A 23,779-nucleotide genomic window follows, 5' to 3' on the forward strand; every position below is an offset into this window, starting at 1 on the left:
CGGTGAGAGATGGTATTTTGGGGGAATTTTTTTATGTTGAGCGGCTGCAACAGCAGGATTCCTGATAGATGACAGCTGGGCGGTAATCTAAATTAGCTGGGAGGACCGCCCGGTTAAAAAGCCCTGGGGAGAACACTGAGTTTGTATTAAGGATAATCACAATCAGCTGAAAGTAGTGCTGACTGCTCAGCCCCTTACCTCAGGCTTCCTCCGCTCCTCTTTTCCTTGTGCTATGAGTCCTGTAGTTCACCCAGAATAAATCTCTATTCACTCATAAAAGATTTAAAAATATATATCGTGACAGGGAAGCTCCTGTCACCAGTTTAAACCCGGTTTTAAACCCTGCCATGCAAAGGGCTGTTCCTATTCCTAAGCCCAGGAAGCTGCCCATTAACTCTGTTCGTACTGTAAAGAGCCAACAGGCAGGGCAAGACAGAGAGAGGAGGGCAGAAACCACAATACCTGATTTAGGGCACTATAATCTTTTTTATAATTCCTTGGGCAGTTCTCCAGTAAAGCCTCTGGTAAAGAAAACTAGCCCAGGAAGGGTTAAGGAAAGGGGCGGAGCTGACAGGCAAGACGAACCCAGAGGGAGAGTGGGAACGAGCCTGCAGCATAAAACCAACACACCTGGGAACACTTGGGGGAACTCAGGAACTGCAAGGGAGAGACGTGCCGTGCAGAGCAGGAAGGAAACAGTTAGGAGTTTTCTTTCACAGCCCAGGGCTAAGGAACGGGCTGTCCTACAGCCCTCACAAATTAACAAACTTCTGGCTCCCAGGCAGAAGCCCAAGGGAGGAGAAAGGCTTCCAGGGCAGGGCTGGCCGGTAGCTGCCTCTGAGGGGAATTCCTATCCAGCCTCAGAGAGCGGGGATTCCCTAATGGAGATAGAGATAGAGGTCTCTGAAGGAAGTGAAATGGAGTGCAGTCTGGCAGCCTGAGATCTCCTATCTAACTACAGTCAATAAGGTAATGAATGGGGGAGGGGAATGAAAGTTAAGTCTTTCCATGCAGCATTCTTTCTCCCTTAGGCAGGACTGTAAGGAAGTGTGAATGTGTCAATTAGAGCCCGAGAGATAGGCCTTGCAGAAAGCGTGAAGGAGGTGGGAACCCTAATTAACCTCCGAGAAAAGTCATTACATAGCCCTGAATAGGGGAGCTTTTGGGTGGGGACTTAAACCAGTCAGAAAAGGGTGGATGGTTCCCCAGCCCGTACCCCAGGAGCATAAGGGTAGTGGGGGCATTGTACTTCAGGTGGGTCAGGTGGGAAAAGCTTCCTGAAGTATCCACAGGCACAATTGGTAAAACTGAAGAAAAAAACGTTGTTTATTTTTGGTTTATCTACCTGAACAGCAGTCTGGACTCTCTTATAAAGGAGAAGCATTGCTGATGTATTATTTGTTTCAAGTCCACTCAGCCAAGAGGGACTATTTGAGACCCAGTGCCCTGAACTGGGGATAATAAAAAGAAAAATCTGAACTTTACAAAGTGAGCAGTGTATTGTACTTTCTACTGGGATTATCCAGCGGGAGTCCTCCAGGGAGTGCTCCGTCCTGCGCCTGGGGCGGGAGCCGGGTTGCCAGCGCTAGGCTTATCCCTGGCCCCGCCACAATATATATATTACTGTCCTTACTCTTTCCTTGCTACAGTGACAAGCAATGGCTGCTTGCTTGTCTCAGTGGAGGCAATTCTTAGCTTTGGCTGTGGAGCTGGTTGGAGCCTTTGGGCTCTCTGTTGTCTTAAGCAAGAGCCCTTTGCCTTCCATTTTGATATTTCTTGGAAGAAGTGGTTAGGTTGGAAGTGGGCCTAGGTTTTAAGAGAGAGTCACTTGTGCTGCTTTATCAAGGTAGCAGCCTCCTGCACCTTATTTTCTAAAGACACTCACTTCATGGCACAGAAGGTCAGCTAGCTTTTCCTGAACATTGTACAGTACATTAGGTCTAAAGTCCAAAGCACTGTGAATCTCCAGACACAAATGTCTACTGCAAAAGTTCCCATACCATACTGAAAATATAATAGGTTGCTTGGGCTATGTATTTTATACACTTCTTCCCTTTGCTCACTAGCAAACTGAATTCATCAATCTTTTCTCGGGGGAGAATACCAGTAAATTCTATCACACTGTGCACAATATCTTGCAGGTATACGTACGTCCATGAAGAACTATTTAAGAAGTTATGTGGGTAGTGGTATAGCAAGGGACCAAGAAGTAACATCAGAAGGAGAACCAAGGCTGGCGTGGACAGCTGGTTGGAGTTGCTGCTCGTGCCGGTGAATAGCCAGAGAGAGACTTGAGCCTGGACAGTAGCCAAATACATCCTATCATAAAGCTAATATGGATGATCCTTCAAATTACCGACCTATTGCAAACATCCCATTCCTCACTAAAATAGTGCAAAAATAGTTTTGGGTTTTTTTATGTTCAATAAGTTTTATTAAGATTTTATAAGAAAAGGAATACAAAAGGGAAAAACAGAAGAACAAGAACTGTCACGTTTTCAGTTACAAGCGTACAATAAGCAGATAGTAGGTAAGCAGGTAAATTACACTTATTAATACATCAGTAACAGATGGAGAAAGTCCAATATCTAGTGCTTGCTACATATAATAGACTACATTGTCAAAACCTTGCAGCATATGATAATACATGAGACCACATTTATTGAAAGGAAGAATGAGCTGATCTGTCTTTTTCTGCAAGCAATTTTTCATATTTGGCATAGAGACAAACAGTATTCCACCATTCATGGTAGTTAAGAGAGGAAAAGTCCTTCCAATGAGATAATATAGTTTTTATAGCAATTAGTAACAGACAATGCAGAAGTTTAACACCACCCTTATCAAGGGGTGAAGTTAGAGCTGCCTCACCCATAACAACAATGGTGTAGTCAAGAACGTCCACTATAGGTAATATGTCGCATATGGTGGACCATATTTGGGATCAATAAGGTTGTAATAATCTACAAGAAAATAGCATATGATTCAAAGTACCTATATGTGTGGAACAAGGCCAGCATAAATTGGAGACATTGGAAGAGACTTTCGACAATCTATATGGTGTCCAATATGCTCGATGGTATAAGTAGTACCATTTGTTTAATGGCAGCCGCTTGTAGTGCCCCAAAGGAAGTGAGCCATAACAATCCCCACTTAGCAGGTGATAGGGATAATGAAGTGTTTTGAGCCCAAATTTCATACAACGCATTAGGGCAGCGGAACTTAGTTGTTTTCAGTAATTTGTACCATTTCGATGCTTCCCCTTTCTTCCCCAGTCAACAATGGTAGGCATATCATGCGTTAACGAAACATGGCTTAAAAAGGATTGAATATTATGATGCAGTTGGAACCATTGATAGAATTGAGTTGACGGTAGACGATAGAGGATAATATCGCAAAAGTGGTCAGTTTCTCATCCACCAGGACTTGTTAAATGGACCAGATACCAGCCTTAATCCAAGATTTCCATTTAACATGTTGACCCTGGATTTTTACTTGTGGATTGAACCATATGGAGGTAAGAGTAGTAGAATTCCATTTAATAGGTGCTAGTGAGTCCAGTTCTTGTAGTGCGACTATGGTAGATTTCAGAATCAGATTGTCACGTGTGCTGGAAATGGCATTTATGAAAGGTGAGAATTTCAAAAAGGCCTTATGATATAGCTGACGTTCCAATTTTAACCAAGTTGGAGTGGTATGAGGAGTTACATCTATAAGCCATTGAGATCCTTGTCTTCCTAAGAAGGCAATGTGGTAATCGTACATACTAGGGAAGTTCACACCTCCATGAGATTTATCACATTTTAGTTTCTTCAGGGCTATAAGGGGCATTTTATGATTCCACAAGAAATCCGACAAGAGCGCTTCTATCTTATTATAAGTTTTAGTATGTAGTAAAAAAGGTAACATGGAAAGCACATATGTAATTTGGGGGGCTAGTACCATTTTGATTGAATCCAATCTGCCCCACCAAGAGAGCTTCAAAGGCGACCATGACCTCATGTTAACCTTGACTATCTCAAGAATGTAGTCTTCATTATAAATTTTTGTTTCTTCCAAAGATGGTGCAAATAATACGCCCAGATACTTTAGACGGGACAATGAGTACTTAAGGCCAAGTTTGGAGATGAGGTCCCCACAAGGGGTGCCAGACAACTGCATAACTTCAGTCTTTGATGCATTGAGTTTATATCCCGAAATTAGTGCATACCTTTCAATAACTTGTAGTATATGCGGAACAGAGAGTAAGGTGGCATAAATCATGACATCATCCGCATATGCTGATAATTTAATTTCCAAGTCCTCAATGTGTAATCCCACTATATTTGATGAAGATCTTATGGCTATTAGTAGGGGTTCCAGAGCAATGTTAAATAAGAGTGGCGAAAGAGGACAGCCTTGCCTCGTGCCTCTTGACGGGTGAAAAGCCTCAGAGAAGACATCATTGATACGAATTTTAGTAGGATTGGAATATAGAACATGTATCATTTTGATGAACTGCACAATGAAACCAAACCAAGATATTACTCGAAAAAGTTCCATTCCACAAGGTCAAAGGCCTTTTCAGCATCTAAGGCCACTGCTATCATAGGTTCCTTATGCTGTTGAGCTTGTAGAAGGACATGTGCAAAAAAAGTCGTGTGTTATCACTAGAAATAGTTTTTAACCAACTCTCAGATTTTGTTGAAAAAACAAAGGCTCTACATCCAAACCAGACCGGTTTCAGACAACACCACTGTATGGAATACTCCTTAATAAGGCTAACAACCCAAATCTTCTACTACATTGATCACCACAAATCTGTATTACTCATTTCCCTAGATCTTTCGGCCACTTTCAATATGATCGATCACACCCTACTGCTTCAAAGATTACAATCCATAGGAGTTACCAACTAAGTGCGCAAGTGGTTCAGATCCTATTTCACAGATCGTGCATTCAGAGTCAACAGCAAAAATATCATGTCCGAATGTTGCACTAATAACTATGGAATTTCTCAAGGTTCTATCCTATCTCCTGAACTGTTCAATATTTTTCTGGCACCGCTTCTCACACTTTGTCAATCAATAGGTTTTACTCCATTTGCATATGCCAATGACATCCAGCTCCTTCATCCCCTAGATACCAATGACTCAACCAAAATAAAAAGCATCAATCTTAAAATGGAAAATATGCTGGCACTTAACATTGCAAAATCCTCTACAATGTTATTTCCATTCAAAGAAGGAATTCACTTATAATCCCTCCATCTGTTTAAACGCCATACCATTTAGGATCCATATCCACGATCCTGAGCCACGCCAGCTGGCGCATGGCGACAGCGAAGGTTGATATCCGTGAGGTGAGCTCAAAGGCGTCAAAAACTGCATGAAAGAGGTACAGGCGAAGCTGAGAGAGAGACTCAACCAGCTGCCCAAACTCTGTCTGACGAGAAACCGGCAAAGCACCCTGGAAAGCAGGCAGGGATTTGACCAAGAACTTGAGATATGAGGTAAAAGTAAAGGCATAATTCAAGACTCGATTGGCCATCATTGAATTCTGGTACAGCCGCCTCCCAAACTTATCCCGGCGGGACTGCCGCAGAAACCCGGGAGGGATGAGATTTTTTAAGCGAGGACTTCACCAGAAGCGACTGGTGAGACAACTGAGCTCGTTCAAACCCCGGACACGGCACTGTCCGGTACTTGGATTCCATTTTAGACGGGACAGCCATCACCGCATACGGGGTCTCCAAGTTCCTAAGAAAAGCCTGACGGAGCGCCGGGTTCAAGGGGAGCCGAAGGGACTCCCGGGGCGGAGAAGGCAAGTCCATTTTTTCCAAAAACTCCTTCAAGTATTTGGAGTCAGATTGGAGGACTAAATGGAGCGCCCGTCCCATATCCTGAACGAACCTCGAGAATGAAGAAGGGCGAGCCCCGGCCCGGTCGTCCAGAGGGGTAGCCGAACGAGACCCATGGGCAGCCAAAAAGGAGGGCGACACCTCTCGAGAGTAACGAGGCTCACGCCCAGCCTCCTGCTCTGAGCCCCAAGAGGCAGCGCCAAGAGAATGCGCCGGGGTCGAGGACCAACGGTGCCCCGAGGACCCCCGCGGGAAGACCGAGGGGTGGGAGGCACCGAAGCTCTCTGACGCCTCGGAGACGTGACCTGGGACTCGCCCGGGGAACCCTTCGAAAGCACGGGAGGCCTGGGCCCGGGCCCCCAACCAAGGAGGTGATAAGAGCAACTGAGGGTTAGAGAGAGACAGCTCAGAAACCCGAAAGGCCCCGACAGCGTGGACAGCCGGGGAACGACCCCGCCTCAGGGGGGAATCCCGGACATGTTTCGACAATCGCCGAGGCGAGGTCGAAGGACACTTCGACCAGCGCTTCGACCTCAGGTGGCCCGAGGGCGAGGAACGACCCGACGCTCGGGGCGAGGAGTCTGAAGAAGAGAGACGCCGTGAGCGGCGCACCTTACCCCGAGGGGCCCCAACACCCCGCTCAGGCTGATACGGCTCCTGTGAGGTCGAGGCAGGCTGCAGGTGGGCCAATGCCGAAGAAAGCTCCGAGGAGATCAAGGCACGGAGCATGTCCTGGAACACAGACACGGCCATCATGGACGGCAGCTCCGAGGACACAGTGCATTCCACCGAGGGCGACCTCGACACCGAGTATTCCCGCAGGGTGGAAGCACGCACAGAGGGTTTAGAGGACTAAGAGGAGTCCAAGGGCGGTGCATCCCCCTCCCCCATGTACAGCTGGAGTCCCCGAGGATGGCTTCTTTGCTAGCGTCGAACCTGAGGAGGGAAGCGGGGACTTACCCGGAGCTGAAGCCCTCGAGGTCGAGGACAGCCAAGGTGAGGTCAAGGCCAGGGCCGACATCAAGGCCGGGACCGAGGTCTGCTCAACCACAAACAGGTCCGCCATGCGAGCCCGACGGCGACAGAGAGCCCGGGATTGAAAAGTCACGCACCGGGGGCACGAATCCGTAGGGTGATCAGCCCCCAAGCACAAAATGCACCACCGATGAGGATCGGTGCTAGACAGCAGCCGATCACACCGGGTGCACTTTTTGAAACAGAACAAGGGCCGGGACATGAAAAAGAAGGCCGTGGCCCAACGAAGCCACGGCAACCCGGGAGCCCCCAGATGCCAAACGATCAAAATTTTTTTTTTTTTCCCCGAAAAGCAGGAACAAAACAAACCAACAACTGCACAGCAACTCCGAAGAAAATAACAAAGCCGCGGTGCTAGAAGGCACTTCACACGGAGAAACACAAGAACAGGGCTTCTGGCTCCGCGGAAACTTTAGAACTGAGGACCACAAGGTAGGGATGCGCCCTCTAGTGGAGTGGGAAGGCATGCACATGCGTGGTGCAGCATAGCAAACTTGAATCTTCAATCAAGTTTGCTTGAGAAGCTGTCCGCGCCGGGGCTCCATGGATGACGTCACCCACATGTGAGAATATGCTGCCTGCTTGTCCTGGGATAATACATAGTATGTAAAGGGGTAGTTATTTGCTACATATATTACTTGCATGTCGAGGAACCTTTTCCTTATTAGTCTTTTTTGTTAAATATTTCATAATTTTCCATACCTGCAGGGTAAGTTCATTCTTGATAGTCAGAAGCTCATCAACTTGCAGAAGTATGTCTGCTTTATCTTTCACTAATTAGAAATAAAACAAAACATTAATCTAAGAATTTTGCATACTATACATCATTTCTCAAGCAAAACATTTCTCAGATGACTAAGGTAGGGCCTGGGCATACATACCATGAAAGTGATACACTAAGGTCTGTTGAAAGAAAAAAGGTAAATGGTACTATGGCAGTTCCTGCAAATCAACCAAACAGCCCTCTGGTTGAAGAGGATCTCCTGACGTGCTATCTAGGGAAAAGGTGTAGGAGTAGGGAGTCAAAGATGGAAGAGTTATAAGGGGGGAGTGGGGGATAGAGATAATGGAAACACTTCTGTCAAAATATACATGAGCCATATCACCAAGGCTGACAAATCAGTAAAGGCACAGTAAAAAAAAATTCCTTAAAAAAAAAAAAAAAAAGCCTGTTAACTAGCTACTTTGGTCTTATCAGAGAACAATTATAGGTAATCAATTACATACATCTTAAAAACCAGCAGAAACTATTGGCCACATTCCTGGGACTAACTGGGGGATCTCGTCAATTATAATGGTTACAATATAACTGTCACACAACAGGAGAGTCGTGTGGGCAGGATGTCAATAGATCAGCCAAGAGTGTATTGTTCAAAAATCACTTTATTGATGAATATGACGTATGGGCTAGAAAGACTTGAAACTGGCAGTGTTTCGGCATCTGTGCCTTTTTCAAGAGTCTAGGGGACCATGTGAAAGTAGAATAAAACAATTATATGAAGCATCAAATAATCAGAATGTAACTTGAATACAGACATAATATGATTAAAAGTATTTTGGAAAACATATGTACAAACATCAAAATGTATTAATAAATTTGTATTCATGGTATTAATAAAAATAGAAAACATAATTAAGAACATATTCGTTTTTAGATATGTCTAAAACCCAGTTCGATTATCGGCACTCGGAAGACTTGTCTTACTGATTGTCCAAGTGCCAATTTAGGTGGGTCCTTAGACATATTTCCATTTTGATTATAAGTCCTATAATGTTTAAGACTGGAGATAGCCCTAAAATAAGAAAGAAGAGTATAAAAAACTGCAAAATTGCCAAAGATCTTACCGTGTAGGCGCCTTTGGTGAAAACCTGGCACCAAAAAAAATTGTGCCTGCACTATATGATCCAATTTAAAAGTTAAAATTTGCACATATGTAAAAACGTCAAAACAATGAAAGAAATAAATACAAAGGGAAAAATTGGTGCATGCGTTAAAACATCAAAATAAATAAATAAAAATGGTAGAATACTGAACCGATGGACTAAAAAGAGCCAAGAATGTAACTTAAAATAGAAAGAACATGAAATACTAATGTATAAGAGAGGTGAAAGAAAACATGTTGGTAATCACTCTGCTCACCTGCAGTCATCTCAACCATTTAAAACATGTGGAGGGGCATAATCGAAAGAAACGTCTAAGTCCGATTTGGACGTAGGGCACTAGTTGCTCAAAATAAGCAGGGCATAAATGCCCATTCTTGAAAAATATGTCTAAAGTATACGTTTTTTCAAAAATCGTCTATCTGTACATCCTAGGTGTTTGATCGTCCAGACTGCCACTATGTCTATCTTTATACCTTATTCTCAATCAAAAATACGTTCCAGTCAGAAACGTCCAAAACAAGACCTTTTAGACGTGGGAGAGGCCAGCAAAGTGTTAGACTGGCTACCCAGACATAACAAGAGAGCACTGCTGTGAACTTCACAAAAAGGGTGCCACATGTATATCTCACCATAAATAATTTATAGTGAGCCCTCCAAAACACCCCCAAAACCTACTAGACCCACCTGTCTACAACCCCAATAGCCCTTATGGCTACAGGTGCCACCTATATAGCAGTACAGTAGGGTTTTATTTGGGGGGTTGGGGTCAGTGGCCTTACATTTTGTACCATTAATGTAGTGGTTAGAGTGACTTATGGGCCTGGGTCCTCCTTTCTATGGTCCAGTAGCCCACCCCCCAGTCTACCTAAGCCACTTCTGTACAGATCTACTAGGCTTTCATATGCCAGGTGCTGATGTTCCAGAGGCAGGTAAGTATGTTTTTATTCCAATTTTTATGGCGGTTTGAAGGGGTCAGCGAACATGAGGGAATGTTTGGGGGTCTGTACTTTGTCCTTATAGTGGTTATCTGGTCACTTTGGATACCTTTTGGGCACTTAGACCTGTGCTTAGATCACCTAAGTCAGTGTTTCTCAACTTCTTCAAGCCAAGTACCCCTAAGTCTAACAAATATCAACCAAGTACCCTCACCCAAGCTCTGTCCTTGAACTCACCCAATAATAATAGTGCTAATTGTAATGCAATTTCTTCCATTCATTTTTCATATACATACAATATAAACTTATTAATACATAATGGTAACCACAAAATTAAAAAAAGAAACAAAGTACACTGTATGCAGAGAAAATGTTAATTTTCATTTATATTCAGGTTATTTTTCAAAGTCGTCAAGGCAGATGACTTTAAAATATGCAATGTCATCTCAATAACAACTATAGAAAAAACAAAAAAATAATGCAAAATATAGACAGCAGATATAAATTCTCAAAACAGACATTTCCATCACTAAATTGAAAATAAAATCATTTTTCCTATCTTTGTTGGCTGGTGATTTCATGAGTCTCTGGTTGCACTTCCTTCTGACTGTGCATACAATATTTTTTTATGCCTGCCTCCTGCACACTTCTTCTCCAGACCAACATCTCTCTCTGTCCTTCCATGAGTCCAACTTTTTTTTCCTCTCTCCTCCATCCCTATTGGTAACAAGTCTCCCTCTCTCTCTCACTGTCCATCTGTTTTGAGAGATCAGGCATCTCTCCCACCCCCTCTATTGCCATATCCAACATTTCTCCCTCTCTCATTCCCCAGGATCATGTGCAGCATTTTTCACCATTGCCCACCAGCCCCATGCCCATTTCTCCTTCTATCACCCCTAGCCAGCACAATGTCATATCTCTCCCTCTATCACTATGTCCAACAATCCGCCTTCTTGCATCCCATTCTATCTGTCCCTCTCCACCACCATATCCAATATTTCTCTCTCTCATCCTTTTATTCCCCATGCATATCTACCTCACTCATCTCTCTATGCCCAATTTTCCTTTCTTCCTTTCCCCATGTGCCATTTTTCCCTCTCACTCACACACTCATGCCAAACAATTCTCCCTTTGTATTCCCTATCTCCTATGTCCCAAGTTAATGCCCCCTTCCTCCCTCCCTTCTGTGTCCCATGTTCATGCCACCTCCCTTCCTTCTGAGTCAAGTTCATGCCCCTTCCCTGCCTTCCAGCTGTTGTCACAGACTTGTGCCCCACCGCGCTCCTTGTTTGAGCTGCACTCGCTCCTCTGCCTTCAGCAGCTTGTTGGTGGCTCACTTGAGATAATTGAGAAGATTTGAAGAGCTACAACGTGTTTTTCAATCTACACATTCACATCTCCCTTCTGCCTTGAGCAATATATTGGATATGGCAGCCAGTTTTTCAGACAGTTCTGCAGATTTAGTTTTTGATCTATAATCTAACTCCATCTTTACTGTTCAAGGCTGCACCTTCACAACAGGCCTGCTAATTTTGTTAGTGGTAATGGTTCTGGTTGGTCTTGCTGTTGCAAGTCCCTATCGACTGTGGTTTGTTGTTACTGGTGACCCTGGTACCTAGAGATTCCCATCTGTGAGAATCTAAGTTCTGCTTGTCCTCAGAGAAAGTGAAGTTACTCACCTGTAGCAGGTAGTACTGCCCGATTCAGGAAAAAAAAAATTAGATTTGATTTTTCGATTCAATTTTCCTGCCCAATTGAATGTTTTTTTTCAAACATCCAGGTGGGTTTATTTTATAGCCTCTTCACCCCCTTTGCTCTCTCCTATCCACACTGGCATTATGGTGTCCTCCAGGAATTTATCCAAACCCTTCTTAAAACCAGGTACGCCATCCGCTGTTACCACATCCTCTGGCAATGCATTACAGAGCTTAACTATTCTGAGTAAACCTATAAGCAAATTAATTCTTAATTATTTTTTGAGTTCAATATTTTTATTGATTGATTTTAATATAACTGAACAGCAACAAAACAGATACAAAAATCATACAGTAATAACATGAGAAATATAGCAATAGTCACCCATGTCATGTCGTGCATGTTTATGAAAGAGCAAGCAATCCTCACAGAAAATATAATATGCACCATACAGTAGAATACAGGGTAATGCCAGAAGGTCAACAGAAAAAGGCATCATAGTATTAGAAGGTATAGCATAACTCAGTACGTCAACGATATATATCTTCAATGTAGAAATGAGTATTACATATCCAAAATAGGGTCCCAAATGTCATGGAATTTACTCAAGGAACCAAATTTTTCAGCATATATACGTTCATATTTCACAATAACAGTAACATGAGCCCACCATGAAATATATGAAGCAGATGATAAATCTTTCCAGTTAGATAAAATTTCTTTTATCGCAATGAGAAGCAAAGCCCTAAGGAGAAGACAATTAGCATCAGAAATAGTTAAGGACAAACCATCACCCCCAATTATGAGTATTGCATAGGTCAGAGGCTGGTTAATACCCAGTGCTGTCGATATAGTCTTCCATACAGATGTCCAGAAGTCCTTCAACCGTGAGCAATCAAGAAGCATGTGTCGAAGTGTACCCTCGGTATCAAGGCAAGACCAACAGAATCTGGATACTTGGGGGCTAAACTTAGCCAGCCGGTGGGGGGTCCAAAAAGCTCTATGGAGTAAAAAATAGGCAGTCTGTCTCATGGAAGACGAGTGTAGAGCTCTTCCATTCAATAGACATGAATCCCTCCAGATTTGTTCTTCTAAGGATAAGTCCAATATGTCATGCCAGGATTGAACCAGCTTACAGTCAAGAGGATATTTGAAGGATTGAAGCAATTTGTACCAGCGTGACGCTTCTTTGCCTTGGTGAGCAATTGAGGTGCAATGAGAGAGAAAGGAGGGACGATCCGCAGAAGGGTGTAGAGGTAGGAAGTCCTTTTTAATGGCGTGTGTCAGCTGTAGCCATCGAAAAAATTGCGACGGAGGCAATCCATATGTTCTGCATATGGATGCAAAAGTAATCCAGTTTGTCCCGTCATAGAGCTGATTTACTGTCCATATTCCAATCTGTTGCCAAGACTTCCAGGAGACTGGATTGTTCTGAATCTTTATATGAGGATTTAACCATAAAGAGGTCATCAGAGTGTTATTCCATTTATTTTCAGAAAAAAGTTCAATCTCTTTAAAAGAGTGAAGAGCAGAACGCAGAATAGGGTTATTCAGTAGATCAGAAGGTAAGGACATAACCGGCGCTACCTTCATCGATATATCTGTGAGATGCGATTCCGGAAGTTGCCAAGGAGGTATATTAATCATGTCTGATGTAGAGTACCATTTGGAGTTCTGTCTAAGTAGAAAGGAGACATGGTAATCAAAAAAGCTGGGGAAGGAGACTCCACCATTCTGCCTGGAACTCTTAAATTTTAGAAGACTGATCCGTGGAACTTTACGTACCCATAAGAATTCAACCAGTAAAGATTCCACTTTCTTGTAGAAGGACCGATGAAGTAGAACTGGAAGCATGGACAATACATAGTTCACTACAGGGACTATCATCATCTTGATGGTATCTAGACGGCCCCACCAAGACAATTTGAGTGGTGACCAAAGGGCAAGAGAGCGTTCACTTTGTTCAATATGTATTCCATATTATATTCCATCGTGTCCTCTATGGTCGGGCCGAAAAAAACTCCCAAATATTTAATCTTGTCAGAAGTCCAATGGAATCCTAGTTTTTTAACAACATCACAATATTCAGGGCAGTTGATAGGCATAATTTCAGATTTGGAAAAGTTTAATTTGTATCCAGAGATTAGTGAATAGCGGTGAATTAGATCAGTAATGTAGGGAAGAGATGAGGGAGAAGCATATATAAGGACATCGTCGGCGTATGCTGACAGGTTGACCTCAAAGTCTCCTAATTTAAACCCAGAGATATTCTTATGTAAGCGTATAGCCACCAGCAACGGCTCCAGAGCCAGATTAAACAAGAGGGGGGACAACGGGCATCCCTGCCGAGTTCCTCTTGTCAGATGGAATGGAGAGGAGTAGATGTTATTAATGTATAGTCTCGCAGTCGGGTAGGTATATAGTATTCGTATAAGGGTTATAAAATATACAGGAAATCCATACCACTGAAGGACTTGAAAGATATAATCCCACTCTATACAATCAAAGGCCTTCTCAGCGTCTAGTGCAATCGCTAGTAGTGGAGAGGTAAGTTGCGTAGAGTGTTGAATGATATGTGCAAATAATCTGGAATTATCACAGGAATATCTTCCCGGCATAAAGCCTGTTTGTTCCGGATGAATGAGAGTGTCTAATGTTGGTTGCAATCTGTTCGCGAGAACTTTGGCAAATATTTTAGTGTCCGTGTTAATTAAAGAGAGAGGGCGGTAATTTGCAACGTCAGTGAGATCTTTACCATCCTTAGGAAGGATGATGATATTCGCCTCTGTGAAAGTTCCCCTCCCACATCCTTCAGCAATAAGGGCTTGAAAAAAATCATATAAATGCGGCAAAATATGAGGCAGGAAAACTTGGTAAAATTCTGACGGGAGGCCGTCAGGGCCCGGGGCCTTCTTTTTAGCTAGAGATCGTATAGCTTTTGCAATCTCATCTGGACATATCTCCATATCTAAATGTTCAGATAGCGAGGACGTCAGTGGAGTAGAAGACAAATCTGCCAGGAATTCCATGGCTGTCAGGGAATTCACAGATTCAGTGGTGTAAAGGGATTTGTAAAACCTTTGGAAAGTAGCTACAATTCGTGATGCATCAGTAAGTATTAAGCCAGAATCATCTTTAATGGCAGGTATGTATTTTTTAGTAGATCTACCTTTCAAATATTGAGCAAGAAGGTGTCCGCATTAATTGTTTTCCATATAATAGGAAGCATTTTTCATCAATATTTGATTGTTGGCAACTTGACTGGTGAGTAGATTATGTTTCAGTCTCAATGATCGAAGCTCCGTCAAGATGGAAAAATCAGCAGTAGAGTGTATGTGCTCTTGTTCCAGGCGTTTAATATTAGCCTCTAACGATTGTAGTTCTGAGAGCCGCTGAGATTTCATATGGGCCGAAAAGGAGATGATAGAGCCCCTAATAAAGGCTTTGAAGGTATCCCATAAAGTAACCCAATTAGTATCTTCCAGTTTATTTGTATGAAAAAAGTCAGTAATTTCTTTTTCAATGTGAGACACAAATTCCGGTTCAGTAAGCAAGGAGGTGTTGAGCCTCCATATCCGCTGAGGACGCGAAGCCATAATACCATGCAATTGTAGCAGTATCGCTGCATGATCGGAAACCACAATCTCCTTTATAGATGAAGAATGGAGAAAGGTGGCCAGAGAGCCACTCATCAAGAAGAAATCAATTCGGGTGTAACTGGAATGTGGTGCGGAAAATAAAGTATATTCAGATGCATCCAGGTGTTGTAGTCTCCAAGGATCCATCAAGTCAAATTGGAGTAGTAAATCTTGAAGTTTATGCCAGCTTCTGGATTTTTTATAAACAGAGCGAGATTTCCTATCTCTAGTTGGCTCCATGATGAGATTAAATCACCGCCTATGATGATATGATGATCTAAAGCGGACGCCAATTGTTCTGAAATAGCATCATAAAATGAAGGGTCATCAATATTAGGCCCATAAATGTTGAGGCAGTCAATAATTGTCCCATTAAGATCTACAGAGGTGCAAATCCATCTGCCCTGTAAGTCGGTCGTGTGTGATATAATCCATATATCAGGTCTATTTCTAATTATAGTGAGAACTCCATTGTGTTTGTCCATAGCAGGGGAGAAAAGACCAGGAAATGCCCATGGGAAAGTAAGTTTAGAAGAGTCAGTAGCAGACAAGTGAGTCTCCTGTAAGAACAAAATGTCCGGCTGTAAATTTTGAATATAGTTCCAAATTTTTTGTTTTTTGGTGGGGTTATTGAGGCCTTTAACATTTAGGGAGCAAAATGTCAAAGACATGGAGTATACAGCAGCAATTCTATAACATTACTGAGATAATGAAAAATCACTGTGCAGCAATAAATAGCCCAAAAAATTATACCTGTGGCATGTACAGTATAGAGCAAAACATATACAGAATGGTGCATATTAAAATCAATCACATTTGCAGAAAGTGAGAAAAAGGTATAATAACTTTGCAATAAAAGAAAAGGAAATAGCGGTGACATAGGTGACCTCAATAAGAACTGTCGGGTCAGAGAGAGCACAAGGGCTGCAATAGTGGAAAGCTAACCAGCAGCACTCAAGAATATTAGATAAACAAGAAATAATCCATAACAGTCAAGATCCCAGGAAGGATTTACAATAGATATATATAGGCATGACATTAACTCAGAACCAAGAGCAATGAAAATTGTAAACAGTCACACCTAAAAATAGCCTGTAATAAGAAATAAAAGCAAAACAAAGTTAAAGGTGCATAGCACAAAACAGCAAAGCAAAACACAGCACAACCAGTGCCAGTAGCATGTGCAAATACATATTAAGCATACATATGACTTGCAGAGAAAGAAATCAAGGTCTCAGCCGCCGGACCCCATCATAGAAGATTCAAGTGTTATCAATGGTGCTAGGTGCCAGTCGTTCGAGGAAGTCTGCGAGCTCCATGGGATTCTCAAAGTTCTTGGTGATATTATTGTGGGTAACACGCAGAGTGGCCGGGTAGAACATGCCAAACTTGGCGCCGATGGTTTTGAGACGTGGGCGATATTCCATGAGCAGCTTCCGGCGTTTGGCGGTCTGTTTGGCCAGGTCCGGCACAATTAAAATATTATGCCCCTCATATTTCAATGGTCTCTTCAGCTTAGCTTGCTGCATTATTTCCATCACTTGGGCAAAGCGGAGGAGACGGATGACAATGGGACGCGGGAACTTTGCGCCAGGATCAGGAGCATGTGATGGCACGCGGTGAGCTCTGTCCACCTCCAGATCATGTTGGAAAGTTATATCTAGAAGTTTAGGGAGCAGAGATTGTATAAAGGGGATCATCGTTCTACCTTCCCTCGCTTCAGGGATCCCTAGTATCCGGAAGTTGTTCCGCCGCGATCGATTTTGCGAGTCTTCCAGTTCCCGCTCCAAAATCGCCATTTTTTTCATCTGGCGTTGCAGGTTAGTAATATTTAAGGCATTCGTCTCAGCACGTTGTTCCGTGATATCCATTCTGGAACGAAAGACAGCCATCTCAGTAGTAAGCGACTGGAGATCAGTTTTAAGGTCTTCGGTATTTTGAACTGTAGTTTGTATCAGTTCACGCATGGAACGAAGCTCATCCATGACGGTTTGCAGGGCCTCGTGATCGCCATCAGCTTTAGCTGGTGAGGCTTTCAGCGGCGATATAGGGTCAGTACTCTTACGTTTTCCTGATTTGCTGGAGGCCATCGTTATAAGGCGCCGATCGATTTCAAGATAAAGCACTTTATATCTAGAAAGGCACTGATAACTAAGTCTTAATTTAAGCTGGTTAGCGGAGCTCCACTAAAACGCAGCCATACCCTGTGGAGCTCTCTAGCGCCCCCCAATTCTTAATTATTTTATTAATTTTTCAAATGACATACCAAGTAATCACTTGTACAGAAAGTAAGTTAGTATAGATATGACCTATATCCAATATAAATCATATTCAATCCAAATAAAAAAAATACAGAAAAATTATTTCAACCAACTCAACTCCTCAAAATGTGGATCCAAGATTACATTAAAGCGAGCAAAATAAATTATTATTAGAAGATAAAATACAGACAAAACTGAGAAATGGGCAGATATATGATTATGGAGCTGTTGATTTCTCTTTATCCAGTCGAGACATAGCCAGAAAAGCTGTTAACTGTTGTGGTTCAAAGAAAACATATTTGAGTGAACGGTAGCAAATACACTTGCAAGGATGTCTCAAGTAAAACGTTGCTCCCAGTGAAGTGACTCCAGATTTCAACAACAAAAATTATCTACGTCGCTTTTGAGTTTCTCTGGAGAGGTCAGGAAACATTTGTATTTTGCAACCAAGGAACTCTTTCTGTCTATTTTTAAAGAAAAGTCTCAAAAACCATGTTTTATCTATGGCGAGAGCTACGGTCAAAATCACTGTAGAAGGTACAACTGTTTCTCTGTCTGAAGTTTCTAACAATTCAGAAACATTCAATAATGCTTGATTCGATACTTTAACTTGTGTTTGGGCCCCTTCTTTAGTTGGCAAGTAATACACTTGAACAAATGGTGGTAAGGTTTCTTCTGAAACTTGCAAAGTTTCTATCAAGTATCTCCTAAGCATTTCCCTAGGAGTAACCGAAGTCAATCTAGGGAAATTAATTAATCTCAAATTATTATTCCGGGAGTTATTTTCAAGTGTCTCCAATTTCTTCCTTAAGTTAATATTGTCTTTAATTAGGGACTCCTGTACTTGTTTGGTCATAGAAATTTATTGATCAATCTTTTGAATTGCAGCCTTTGAAACAGTCACTTCCGCAGACAAATCTTTCAGCTCTCTGGAGTGTTGGATCAATTTCCCCTCAATGTATTGGAAATTGGGACTAATAGTCCTAGTGAAATTTGCAATCAAATCCCATAGTGAATCTAAAGTCACTTGCACTGGTTTTTCCAAAATTGGAAAACTTTGCTGGGTGTAAAAATGCTCACCGTCAGAAGAAGAAAAGTTCCCCTGGTTAGGTTCTGGCTGGAATCCTTCACCTCCGGTTGCTTGTCCTACCCTGGCTTCTTCTGCAGCTACTCCCTGGTCAGAGAGTACTGCCTCCTCAGTCTCCCATGATGACCCTGCTGCCTCATGGGGAAGTACTTCCCCCATCTCCGGGGTTTCCTCCACCCCTGGAGAATTGGTTGACCAGGGACACGGAGGTGGAGCTCTCGAGTCGGGGCTTAAGATAGTCTCTAGCCCTGGAGAGACAACCCTGGTCCCGCCCCCTTCTGGTGCTCTCAACGGGCTTGCTCCCGACTCAGGAAGGACTGCCTCCTGCAACCGCCGCAACATCTCGTCGACTCTGCCGAAGGAGGGCACCTCGGAGCGCCGCGAGGCACCAGCTGCGCTCCTGCCCCTTCTCTTTGGCATCCGAAGTAAGTAAACAGCAAGCTGATTAGCAACAAAAAAAGAAACGAGTGGAGCGGTCAGAAGCGTCAATCTCAGAGCGTCTGCACCGCGGCCATCTTGCCCTATAAGCAAATTAAATCCCAGTAATACCAATGTGATACAGTCAGAAATATTCAGCACAGTAGAACATGCATAAAACAGAAACAGATCAATGGAATACAAAGAATATTCATGTATTACTTACTTTTGGTCACAATGTAAGCTGTTTATGTCAAACTATATCTGTTTTACACTGACTTCAGTAAATCTCTTCATGAAGGTGATAGTAAATCTCTTCACGAAGGTGATAAAATACAATAAGTTGCTTAACTACCGTATTTATGTACGTCCAAATATTTTCCATAAGATACCAGGAAATGCAGTTTATGATTTAGGATAACTATAGGCCATTTCTTAAAATTTCTATCCTTCATTCTTTAATAAGAAGAAATTTAGAAGTCTCTGCTCTTAACTTGCGAATGTGATAAAGTGATGTAATAGATGATCAGCATTCCCTGTATGTGTTTTGGAAAGAATTAAAAAGACCCTACAGAAACAACAAGGGGAAGAAGGAACAGTTTATTCTATTTTGGTTGTGTGAGCTGTCGGGAAGAAATTATATCCTAGCAAATATCCTTGAAGTTCATGCTGCTCTGTGAGGAGGGACCAAACCCTCGAGTTATCTTGAGTAGACACTAAGGACAATATTCAAAGATTATGGTATGGTTGTTCTATGTAAATTCTTCATTTTGCCTGTGTGTTTTTTCTTCTCAAAGAGCACATATTTTTGGAGAGGTGTTATTTTGGGGTTTTGATTAAAAGATTAGAAAGCACAGTTACTTACCGTAACAGGTGTTATCCAGGGACAGCAGGCAGATATTCTTTACGCATGGGTGACGTCACCGACGGAGCCCACGGTACGGACCTTTTTACTAGAAAGTTCTAGTTGGCCGCACCGCGCGTGCGCGAGTGCCTTCCCGCCCGACGGAGGAGAGCGTGGTCCCCAGTTAGTATAAGCCAGCTAAGAAGCCAACCCGGGGAGGAGGGTGGGACGTAAGAATATCTGCCTGCTGTCCCTGGATAACACCTGTTACGGTAAGTAACTGTGCTTTATCCCAGGACAAGCAGGCAGCATATTCTTTACGCATGGGTGACCTCCAAGCTAACAAAGAGGGAGGAGGGATGGTTGGCCATTAGGAAAATAAATTCTGAAGTACAGATTGGCCGAAGTGCCCATCCCGTCTGGAGAAAGCATCCAGACAGTAGTGAGTAGTGAATGTGTGAACTGAGGACCAGGTGGCCGCCTTGCAGATTTCCTCAATGGGTGTGGAACGGAGGAAAGCAACAGAAGCGGCCATAGCTCTTACCCTGTGGGCCGTGACAGCACCGTCTAGTGACAGACCGGCCCGAGCGTAACAGAACGCGATGCAAGCTGCAAGCCAGTTGGATAGCGTCCGTTTAGAGACCGGTCGACCCAAACGATTCGGGTCGAAGGTCAGGAAGAGCTGAGGGGACAAGCGGTGAGCCCTTGTACGATCAAGATAGTAAGCCAGGGCACGCTTGCAGTCAAGGCTGTGCAATGCCTGTTCTCCGGGATGTGAATGAGGTTTCGGGAAGAAAACAGGCAATACAATGGACTGGTTGAGGTGAAAAGCTGAGACCACCTTTGGAAGGAACTTTGGATGGGTGCGCAGAACCACCTTGTCATGGTGAAAAATAGTGAACGGTGGATCGGCAACCAGTGCATGAAGCTCACTAACCCTCCTGGCAGAGGTGATGGCAATGAGGAAAAGAACCTTCCATGTCAGAAATTTGAGCGAAGTTGTGGCAAGCGGCTCAAAGGGAGGTTTCATGAGGGCAGATAAAACCACATTCAGGTCCCAGACGACCGGAGGAGGCTTCAGAGGTGGTTTGATGTTGAAGAGGCCCCTCATGAATCGGGAAACCAGAGGGTGAGCCGTGAGAGGTTTTCCTAAGACAGGTTCATGAAATGCCGTGATGGCACTGAGATGGACTCTGATAGAGGTAGACTTGAGGCCTGCGTTGGACAGGGAGAGCAAGTAGTCCAGAACAGTTTCCACCGCTAAAGAGGTGGGATTGTGATGATGACGGAGGCACCAAGAGGAGAACCTGGTCCACTTTTGATGGTAACATTGGAGGGTGGCCGGTTTCCTGGAGGCGTCCAAAATGAGACGGACAGGCTGAGACAGATTTCCTGAAGAGGTCAGCCCGAGAGAAACCAAGCTGTCAGGTGGAGCGAAGACAGATTGGGATGTAGTAGAGACTGATGTTGCTGTGTAAGAAGAGTAGGAAACACAGGTAGAGGAATGGGATCCCTGGAGCTGAGCTGAAGCAGGAGGGAGAACCAGTGTTGACGAGGCCACCGGGGAGCTATGAGGATCATGGTGGCTCCGTCCCTGCGGAGTTTGGATAAAGTCCGCAACATCAGAGGTAGAGGAGGAAAGGCATAGAGGAACCGATCCGTCCAGTCGAGAAGAAATGCATCCGGGGCCAGACGATGAGGAGAGAAGAGTCTGGAGCAGAACTGGGGCAGCTGATGGTTGTGAGGAGCTGCGAATAGGTCCACCTGCGAAGTGCCCCAGCGAGCAAAGATGGAGTGGAGCGTGGGAGGATCCAAAGTCCACTCATGAGGTTGAAGGATGCGGCTGAGATTGTCGGCCAGGGAGTTCTGTTCGCCCTGGATGTAGACAGCCTTGAGGAAGAGACTGCGGGCCGTGGCCCAGGTCCAAATGCGAAGAGCCTCCTGACAAAGGAGGCGAGATCCGGTGCCGCCCTGCTTGTTGATGTAGTACATGGCAACTTGGTTGTCCGTGCACAGGAGCAGAACCTGAGGGTAAAGAAGGTGCTGGAAGGCCTTGAGAGCATAGAACATGGCTCGTAGTTCCAGGAAATTGATGTGATGAAGACGCTCCTGCGGGGTCCAAAGACCTTGGGTGCGTAGGTCTCCCAGGTGAGCTCCCCATGCATAAGGGGAGGCATCCGTGGTGATGGTCATGGAATGTGGGGGCAGATGAAAAAGAAGGCCCCTGGAAAGATTTGAGGAGTTCAACCACCATTGTAGAGATTGCTGAAGAGACGATGTCACAGAGATGGGATGAGAAAGAAGATTCGAGGTCTGCGACCATTGGTTGGCCAGAGTCCATTGAGGTGTCCTGAGGTGGAGTCGTGCCAGGGGAAGCACATGTACCGTCGAGGCCATGTGGCCCAGGAGGACCATCATCTGTCTGGCAGAAATGGAGTGATGAAGGAGCACCTGACGACACAGGCGGAGCAGGTTCCGCTGACGGTCGGAGGGGAGAAACGCCCTCATGAGTGTGGTGTCGAGAACTGCTCCAATGAACTGAAGGCGCTGCGTGGGAAGCAGATGCGACTTGGGGTAGTTGATCTCGAACCCCAGGAGGTGGAGGAGAGAGATGGTATGATGAGTGGCTCGTAGCACAAGTGGAGACGTAGGTGCTTTCACCAACCAATCGTCCAAGTAGGGAAACACCTGGAGGTTGTGAGACCTGAGGAAGGCCGCCGCTACAATGAGGCATTTGGTGAACACCCTGGGTGATGAAGCGAGGCCAAAAGGTAGTACTTTGTACTGATAATGGCGATGGTGCACCTGGAATCTTAGGTAGCGACGTGAAGCTGGATTGATTGGTATGTGAGTGTAGGCCTCTTTGAGGTCCAGGGAACATAGCCAGTCGTTCTGAGAGAGATGAGGGTAAAGCGTGGCAAGGGAGAGCATTCTGAACTTCTCCTTGACAAGACATTTGTTGAGGTCCCTGAGATCGAGAATGGGACGTAGGTCTTCTGTCTTTTTTGGAACCAGAAAGTAACGGGAGTAGAATCCCCGGCCCCTTTGTTCCAGAGGTACTTCTTCGATGGCATTGAGGAGAAGGAGGGATTGGACCTCCCTCAGGAGGAGGGGGGTTTGAGTTGAAAGAGAAGCAGACTCTACGGGAGGATTGTCTGGTGGAAGAGTCTGGAAGTTGAGAGAGTAGCCGTGGCGGATGATGTTGAGGACCCACTGGTCTGATGTGATGACCTCCCAACGGCTGAGAAAAATGCGGAGCCTGCCTCCGATTGGTTGAGGGAGAGGCAATGAGGGTGGAAGACTGGCTAAGCCCTGGAGAGAGGAGTCAAAAGGGCTGAGAAGGTTTGGCAGGAGGAAGAGGCTTGGCAGGTTGATTAGACTGTGCACGAGCCTGGTTGTGTGGTTGGCGAGCCCGCCTAGGTTGCTGTGAAGGTGGGTTAAGCGGCCTAGCGGAGAACCTGCGCTGGTATGAAGACTGTGGTTTGTAAGGCCGAGCAGGAGGGGCCTTCTTCTTTGGTTTAATGAGAGTATCCCATCTGGTCTCATGGGCGGAGAGTTTTTGTGTGGTGGTATCCAGAGACTCTCCGAACAATTCGTCTCCCATACATGGGGCGTTGGCTAGGCGGTCCTGATGGTTGACATCCAGATCAGAGACCCTGAGCCAGGCCAGGCGGCGCATGGCCACAGCGATGGCAGATGCACGAGAGGTGAGCTCAAAGGAGTCATAGATGGAGCGCACCATAAATTTTCTAAGTTGAAGCAGGCTGGAGATGTGCTGCTGGAATAGTGGAACCTTGTGCTCCGGCATGTACTTTTGCATGGCGGAGAGTTGCATTACCAGATGTTTCAGGTAGAATGAAAAGTGGAAAGAGTAATTGTTTGCCCTGTTGGCAAGCATGGCATTCTGGTAGAGCCGCTTGCCAAACTTGTCCATAGTTTTGCCCTCCCTGCCAGGAGGGGTAGAGGCATATACACTGGAGCCTTGAGTCTTTTTTAAAGTGGACTCAACCAGGAGAGATTCATGGGGCAGCTGGGGTTTATCAAATCCCGGGATTGGAATAACCCTGTAAAGGCTATCCAGTTTACGGGGTGCCCCAGGGACAGTTAATGGGTTTTCCCAATTTTTATAAAAAGTTTCCCGTAGGAT

At 44.4% G+C, this 23,779-nt stretch overlaps 1 protein-coding gene across 5 annotated transcripts in view; it reads right to left on the bottom strand.

The window, feature by feature from the left end:
• GKAP1 (G kinase anchoring protein 1) overlaps positions 1-23,779 on the bottom strand; it is a 148,998-nt gene that overhangs the window by 16,634 nt on the left and 108,585 nt on the right. For all 5 annotated transcript variants that reach the window (XM_033927601.1, XM_033927576.1, XM_033927592.1 and 2 more), the window contains one exon: positions 7,574-7,644. In XM_033927601.1, the coding sequence (XP_033783492.1) occupies positions 7,574-7,644 (71 nt within the window). The remainder of the gene's footprint in view (positions 1-7,573; positions 7,645-23,779) is intronic.

The sequence above is a fragment of the Geotrypetes seraphini genome, chromosome 1, assembly GCF_902459505.1.
Source record: "Geotrypetes seraphini chromosome 1, aGeoSer1.1, whole genome shotgun sequence".
Lineage (NCBI taxonomy): Eukaryota > Metazoa > Chordata > Amphibia > Gymnophiona > Dermophiidae > Geotrypetes > Geotrypetes seraphini.